Source organism: Salvelinus sp. IW2-2015, linkage group LG8 (assembly GCF_002910315.2).
Source record: "Salvelinus sp. IW2-2015 linkage group LG8, ASM291031v2, whole genome shotgun sequence".
Lineage (NCBI taxonomy): Eukaryota > Metazoa > Chordata > Actinopteri > Salmoniformes > Salmonidae > Salvelinus > Salvelinus sp. IW2-2015.
In genome coordinates, this window is record NC_036848.1 from 36,820,970 (window position 1) to 36,829,523 (window position 8,554).

The window sequence follows — 8,554 nt, forward strand, 5'->3', positions numbered from 1 at the left end:
ATCCAGCGTGTCACATCGCCTCCAGGCAGAGTCTGTGTTGACAGACGCACCAATTATCTATCCTCTGACGGAGATGTGCGCCATTAGAGCTAAGCCGTGGTTAACACAGACACCCAGACGAGGGACATACTGTACACGTGCACTCCCACACACACACACACACACCGATCCAGCGTGTCACATCGCCTCCAGGCAGAGTCTGTGTTGACAGACGCACCAATTATCTATCCTCTGACGGAGATGTGCGCCATTAGAGCTAAGCCGTGGTTAACACAGACACCCAGACGAGGGACATACTGTACACGTGCACTCCCGAGTGGCGCAGCGGTCTAAGGCACTGCATCTCAGTGCTAGWGGCGTCACTACAGACCATGGTTTCGTTTCCAGGCTGTATCACAACCGGCCGTGATTGGAGGTCCCARRGGGCGGCGCACAATTGGCCCWGCGTCYTCCGGGTTAGGGTTTGGCCGGAGTAGGCCGCCATTGTAAATAAAAATGAGTTCTTAACTGACTTGCCTAGTTAAATAAAGGTACAAAATATATATTATGTAAATGCACAGATTGCGTAGGGAACAATGGTGAAAACCCTAGATGGGAGAATTCCACCAACTGCTACACTAACCTTGCTATTATCCCCTCTCTCCTCTCTTCCCTCTAGTCCACCTGTGGCGCTGTGGAACTACCACCAAGCAGAGAACCATGACCAGAAGCCCGTCATATTCTCAATGCCTAAAGCTACTAGAACCTCAACTGTAACGCTCTCTCTCTCCTCTCTCTTCAGTCCTCAGTCCGTCGAGCTAGGCAACTATTACCACACGGAGAACGATGACGAGAACCCCTTCATCTGCTCCATGCCCAGGGAGAARGGCATGCGTCTGTGTTCCTCTGTGCCCARCCTGTATGAGGAGGGAGGTCTCCAGTGTCAGATGGACATGAACTCCTACAACAGCACAGACAACACCACCTGCATCAACTGGAACCAGTACTACAGTAACTGCTCGGCGGGAAACGTCAACCCCTTCAAAGGGGCCATCGAACTTTGATAACATCTGTACGCCTGGATCGCCATCTTTCAGGTGAGAAAATGGCATGGGCGTTGCCTGTGTACATCAGTGGAGAGGCTGCTGATGGGGAGGACGGCTCACAATGATGGCTGGAACAGAGCGATGATGGAATAGGCATAAACACATGGGAAACCATTTTGATACCCATTCCACTCATTCGCTTACCACAAGAGACCATCCTCCCCAATTAAGGTGCCACCAAACCTTCTGTGGTATACATATGTCCCGTACGCATATACTTATGTGAATTGTATACACAGCAACACAGATACATGTACAGTTGAAGTCGGAAGTTTACAACACTTAGGTGGAGTCATTTAAAATCGTTTTTCAACCACTCCACACATTTTTGTTAACAAACTATAGTTTTGGCAAGTCGGTTGTAGGACATCTACTTCGTGCATGACACAGAGTAATCTTTCCAACAATTGTTTACAGACAGATTATTTCATTATAATTCCCTTGTGTCACAATTCCATGGGTCAAAGTTTACATACACTAAGTTGACTGTGCTTTAAACAGCTTGGAAATCCAGAAAATGATGTTCATGGCTGTAGAAGCTTATTTTTGAGTGGAATTGGAGGTGTACCTGTGGATGTATTTCAAGATGCCTTCATTCTCAGTGCCTCTTTGCTTGAATATATCAGCCAAGACCTCGAGAGAAAGAATGGTAGACCTCCACAAGTCTGTTTTCATCCCTGGGAGCAATTTCCAAACGCCTGAAGGTACCACGTTCATCTGTACAAACAGTAGTATGTAAGTAAACACCATAGCTGTCATACCGCTCAGCAAGGAAAAAGCCATGCTCATAATACTAAAAGCCAGACGTAGGTTTGCAACTGCACAATGGGACAAAGATCCATACTTTTTGGAGAAATTGTCCTCTGGTTCTGATGAACAAAAATAGAACGCTTGGCCATAATGACCATTCGTTTGTTGGGAGAAAAGGGGAGACATTGCAAGCCGAAGAACACCATCCCAAACCGTGAAGCTACCGTGGGGTGGCAGCATCATGTTGTGGGGTGCTTGCTGCAGGAGGACTGGTGCACTCACAAAATAATGGCTCATGAGGAAGGGGATAATTATGTTGATACTATTGAAGCAACTATCCAAGCACATTCAAGTCAGGAAGTTAGAAGCTGTTGGTCGCAAATCGGTCTTTCCAAATGTACATATGACCCAAGCATAACTTCCAAAGTTCTTGGCACATGGCTTAAGGACAACAAATCAGAGTATTGGAGTGGCACATCACAAAAGCCCTAGACCTCATATCCTATAGAAGTTTGTGGGCAGAACTGAACAAGCGTGGTGCGAGCAAGGAGGCCTCCAAACCTTTGTTACACCAGCTCTGTCAGGAGGAATGGGCCAAAATTCACCCAACTTATTGTGGGAAGCTTGTGGAAGGCTACCCGAAATGTTTGACCCAAGTTAAACAATTTAAAGGCAATGCTACCAAATACTAATTCAGTGTATGTAAACTTCTGACCCACTGGGAATGTGATGAAAGAAATAAAAACTGAAATAAATCATTCTCTACTATTATTCTGACATTTCACATTCTTAAAATACAGTGGTGATCCTAACTGACCAAAGGCAGGGAGTTTTCACTAGGATTAAWTGTCAGGAATTGTGAAAAACTGAGTTTAATTGTATTTGGCTAAGMTGTATCCAACTTTCGACTTCAACTGTATGTACATGCAGCCACATGCACACTTACACTCCGCAAAGCACAGTCAAAACTGTTGACCCATAAAAACCAAGGCATTTAATGTTCCAGGATTGCAGTATTTCAGAAGTGTCTCAGGAAGATGGCATCACTGTCTCATCTGTCTGATGCGAACATAGTGATCAGCTGCATACTCAGAGCCTGCGAGTTTAAAGTGTCGTGGTGCTTTAATTGTTGGCACCAGGGTTAGAGACAGCTGATCTTTTGGAAATTGGTTTTACGCTACACTGTACAGTATCTCGTTCAAAAGTACCTTTTAAAGCAGCATCGCCAGTTTTTTAAAATCTCTTACGTTGTTTTGACTACACCAAACAGTTGACTGACCACTTGACTGATCCCTCCTTAAGACTTTGATGTAACTGTTGAGCTGCAGCCTTCCCAGGGTTAGGTTGCATTAGGGTGTATGAGACACAGAGACGGAGAGCATCATTGGTTGTACTGCTGCTGTATCTAAGGAATAGGGATTAATAGATTAAGAGGGTCACTATGGCGATGGAAGTGGAGTGAGGCGCGTTAATATKATTTCTTTCATTCACTCATCGGCCTATTCATCGCAGGGACTTCGTTCGAGTTTTAATTTGTCCCTGTGTTACAGTTGTGTGTTTACAGACTTTACAGACAGAAGATTGAGGATTTCCACTATTAACATGAGAACCGCTGGGTCTCGACGGACCGCCCTTTAAGCTAATGAGCAGTCATTCTGACTCCAACATTCTAACAGTGTAATTAATACATCTCATATACTGTATGCTATCGCAAAAATAATCATTGGTTGTGTTCATAAAGACCTTAGGTAACGTTAGAACAACAATATACTTTTTTTTTCTTCCAATAACACAATAGCATTTTCATTTGTTTGTGTTAGTTTAGGCTATATGTAAAAACAACAACATTTTATTTTCTTCAGGAGTTCAATCAATTGTATTCATGGAGTGACTGTACAACTATGAAACAGAAAGCATATGTGTTGGAACACGGTAACAGCTTCTTTTTATAACAACAAAAAAATATAGATATATCCCAACCACCAAGATGCACGGTCAAATGATGGAAACATCATTATAAGTGCCAAGTGATAAAGAGTGGAACTCAGCACAAAGCATTATAATGAATATAAGCGTTGATATAACAACAGTCAAAAATAGTCAATTATTATCAGCTCGTGCTTGTGTGCGTCTTCATGCAATGGCATCAGTTGGATTTCATTCAACAGTTGACATAAATCTTCATAACTTTCACTGGCTTGACAGACACACTTTGACATACCTTTGTTTGGTTGTAGTGTGTAATAGTCTCCCTGTCACGACTTCCGCCGGAGTCGGTCCCTCTTCTTGTTCGAGCGACGTTCGGCGGTCGACGTCACCGGCSTTCTAGCCATCACCGATCCACTTTTCATTTTCCATTTGTTTTGTCTTTGTTTTTACACACCTGGTTTCAATTCCCCCATTTACATGTTCATTATTTAACCCTCTGGTTTCCCCCATGTTTGTGTGCGTGTTTGTTTTATTGTGAAGGCTGTATCTGACGGCTGGTATATTGTTGCCGGGTTTTGTTGTTTACGCCCGTTATTTCGTGGTACCGGAATTTTTCCAGTATTGTGTTTATACTGGTGTTTTCTTGAATTAAATACCTTGTCCACGCATCTCAGCTCTCCTGCGCCTGACTCCTTTTACCAGTTACCCACAGCCTTGACACTCCCGTTCTCTCTTTATTGTGTCCCTGTTGTCTTGTCATTCTTCAGCACCGTTGTGCAGGTGCTTTATTTTGCGCAGAGGAAGGAGCTCCGACTCACTTTGATCATGGTGCCCAGCCAGACTTGTTTTCTTGGCAAGCAACTTGACTGCCAATGACAGTGAAGTGAGGAAATTGTCCATGGTGAACATTTCTCCCTTCCAATTAACGTTCCACAATCCTCATCACCACATTCTCGACCTCGCTCACCTGCTGCCCGGATGTTTTCCCAGATATTGAAAGCCGTTCCGCATGTACAATTACACACGCTCTACTTGTAGCCTACTCCAACTAGGCCTGAGTAGACTGATAAGACTGCTTGGATTCAGTGGCTGTATACAGTAGGATACAATACCATTTAGAGATCTCGAATTAGAATGGATCAATATAGTAGAATGTCCCCCCTGTTCATCATTCACAATTGGTGATTACATAATTATGCATCGCTCACTTCCCCTCACTCAGCATCTCACCATTCTCCCATTTCTCCCCATCATACTTTATTGAATTGATTGAATCTGCTGTTTTGGCATTCAGTTTCAGGGAATTATCAGAGGGATTATCAGCTGGGCACTGCACTTTTAACTGTCGGAAGGAGTGGAGCAGCTCCTACTGTTGGAGAGGTGGAGCAGGTCCTACTGTTGGGAGAAGGAAGTGGAGCAGGTCCTATGTTGGAGAAGGAGTGGAGCAGGCTACTGTTGGGAGAGCAGGAGTGGAGCATCCTACTGTTGAGAAGGAGTGGAGCAGTCCTATGTGGGAGAGGGTGGAGCAGGTCCTACTGTTGGGAGAAGGATTGGAGCAGGTCCTACTGTTGGGAGAGGAGTGAGCAGGCCTACTGGAGAAGGAGTGGAACGGTGAAGTGACATGCCCTCGTAAAACTGGTTATAACTCCAGTTGTGTTTTAAATATTAAGATTCTAACCCGACAGTGTGTTATATAGACTTATTAGGAAAAAGTCAAGGACAGAGGGGGGCATGATTAGAAAATAATCCTAAACAGTCAAAATGACTGCTTTAGCGGATCTAGTGTTAACTTCACTCTCAGTGGCTCTGTTCTGTTGTATTGAGGTGAAAACTCAAACAGAGAGAGAGAGAGAGTGGTTCAGTATGTGTGGATGTGATGTGGATGATGCACCAGGGAGGGGTTGAAGTCAAAATGTCTGACCTACGGTCTTGTTTGTTGATATCTCTGTCTTTCTGTGTGTCTGTCTCTCTCTGTCTCTTCCCTCTCTCCTTCCTTCTCGCGCTGATAGGTTGATCACGCTGGAGGCTGGGTGGACATCATGTACTTTGTGATGGACTCTCACTCCTTCTACAACTTCATCTACTTCATCCTCCTCATCATCGTAAGTGGGAGAGTATTATTTATAATTCATCTATAGTTTAGTTGTGTGTGTGTGTGGTGGTGATGTGTGTGTGTGTGTGTGTGTGTGTGTGTGTGTGTGTGTGTGTGTGTGTGTGTGTGTGTGTGTGTGTGTGTGTGTGTGTGTGTGTGTGGTGTGTTGTGTGTGGTGTGTGGCAGAATTCAATGCCATGGGCATAGCTACTTATTCAAGCTCTTAGCAAACTCCTGACTCCTGAATGCCCTCCCAGGCCCTTATGTAAAGAGAAGTCTGCTTCCAGAAACAACATGTCTCAGTACACCACTCAACATCTGTTCAGTCTGAAACTCCCTTCAGCAGTACACAGCCTGGTGATACAGTACAGGAGTATTATCTCCTCAAGCACACGTTCACAGAGCTGGGGGAGCTGCTTCTCAGAGGCTGGAAGGCTAGCCGCTAGCTAACCTGGGGGACTGTCTGTTATTTGTATGTTAAACTCACAGTGGATATGTAGGTGAAAAACTCCCTAAAGTGTGTGGGTATAGAGTCTGTGTGTGTTTCTTGATGTCCCTCTCCAGGTTGGCTAGTTCTAACTCCGTGTGTATCTGGTTGTCCCTATCCTAACTCMGTGTGCGTCTCTGGTTGTCCCTCTCCAGATTGACTCTTTCTAGTTTAGTTTAGTTTATTTACTTGCACAGAAAAAATGTAATTGAAAGCCAAACAGTGCAGATAATAACACGGTAGAAAGGTGTGCACAACTCTTTCTAGAGAATAACTCTGTGTGTGTTTGTAGTTGTCCCTCTCCTAACTCTGTGTYTGTTTCTGGTTGCCCCTCTCCAGATTGGCTCTTTCTTCATGATCAACCTGTGTCTGGTCGTCATCGCCACCCAGTTCAGTGAGACCAAGCAGAGGGAGAGCCAGCTGATGAAGGAACAGCGCATCCGTTTCCTGTCCAACGCTAGTACCCTGGCCTCCTTCTCCGAGCCGGGCTCCTGCTACGACGAGCTGCTTAAACTCCTGGTCCACGTCATCCGCAAGGGGTGCAGGCAAGTGGCCCATGTCTGTCGGGCCTTGATGCGCCGTGCTGGGATGAACATCGCAGCCTCTCCCCGCCCTGGAGCGAGAGAGGGGGAGCCAGAGAAGGAGGAAGGAAAGGCTTCCAGACAGGCGTTCTGTGGTCTCCAGAAAAGGGTCTATTGTCCGTTCATTCACGTTGGTTCACCAACATCACATCATCTATCATGCACTATCACCTAGTGACATGGGTAATGTGAGGGGGACTAGGGGGCAGGGGGGTGGAGGGGGTCGGGGGAGGAGGGGCGGACGGGAGACGGGTTCACATAGCAACAACGGTGGCGCTTGGACGGGCTCATGTTGGGTCCTCCTCCATCGACTCTCTGACCTGAACTTGGCGACCCCGGTGTCACCAGCCAATCCCGCGCTGGGCATCATGTGCCACACAGACTGCCACCTGGAGCCCACCACCCCCACTACCCTCACCCCTACCCCTAGCCCCTTCTCCCTGGCACCCATCCCCATGTCCAGGGCTATGAAGAGGAACTCAGTGCCCTTTGCTGCCCCCGGACCTAAGAACTACCCCACCCTACAGCCAAGGGCGCTAATGGAGTCTAGAAGTGGCAGTGTTACAGCTAGTACCATCAGTAATATAAACCTCAACCTCAATATACCACCACTAACCTTGGAGAGGGGACCACAGAGTCTGGTGGACACACACACACCCACGCCAGGTACACCATAAAACACACGCAAACCATGTGAGAGGGATATGGTGTTTCTGTCTTGTTTAAATTAAAGTCATGATGTGACTGTGATGGAAATAGGGAGAAAAAGGGAACATTTATTTTTCTGAGGTACATGTTTGAAAATGTACAATATCAACAAAGATGCTATTGTATATCTGTTTTTTCTTCCTATCGTCTTCTCCATCCCTCCCTCCAGCCCAGCTATCCAGCCGTGACCTGAGTGTCGTCGGAACCCTGGAACCCTCGTTCCCCTTTGACCCTGAGTCATGCCCATACTGTGCCAAGGCCCTAGCAGGAGAGTCAGAGGGCACGGACGGAAACGACAACCCCGGGGACTCAGACAGCGAGGGCATCTACGAGTTCACCCAGGACCTCCACCACAGGGACCGCAGGGACCGTCAGCCCAGGAAGGGGCAGCGAAAGCTGGGTACCACAGCAGGGCGAGTGGTCCGGGCCTGGAGGCTGGTGTGTGACACCTTTAGGAAGATAGTCGACAGCAAGTACTTTGGAAGAGGGATCATGATCGCCATTCTGATTAATACACTGAGTATGGGGATCGAATACCACGAACAGGTGAGTGTGTGTGTTTTCCTTGGTACATCCTCAGGAGGATTGTATTCATGTGTCTGTGTGTGTGTAGGTGTTGCTAGGACAGGGGAAAGTTGGGATTGGAGAAGCCAAACTGCAGTCTGAAGACTATTCCCTATGAGTGCAGTGGTTAAGACTGTGTGTAGCTGTGTGCATTGAACCGCTCCTAGCCTTTACTCAACTTCATTCCCTGAGGCCGGAGAGGAATTCCCATTCTTCCCAATCCTCTGAGCGTTTCATGCAACTCCGGACTGCTTTGTTTACAGGAGCGTAATTGTGACCATGTGAAAGTGTAGGAGAGCGTGTGTGTGTGTGTGTGTGTGTGTGTGTGTGTGTGTGTGTGTGTGTGTGTGTGTGTGTG

General features: G+C 46.5%; 1 protein-coding gene across 1 annotated transcript in view; it reads left to right on the plus strand.

Annotated features, from left to right (window-relative positions):
• cacna1g (calcium channel, voltage-dependent, T type, alpha 1G subunit) overlaps positions 1 to 8,554 on the plus strand; it is a 207,000-nt gene that overhangs the window by 59,123 nt on the left and 139,323 nt on the right. Inside the window, 5 exon segments of the mRNA XM_070445033.1 lie at positions 782 to 1,076; positions 5,774 to 5,866; positions 6,683 to 6,963; positions 6,965 to 7,590; positions 7,802 to 8,178. Of these exon segments, the coding sequence (XP_070301134.1) occupies positions 782 to 1,076; positions 5,774 to 5,866; positions 6,683 to 6,963; positions 6,965 to 7,590; positions 7,802 to 8,178 (1,672 nt within the window).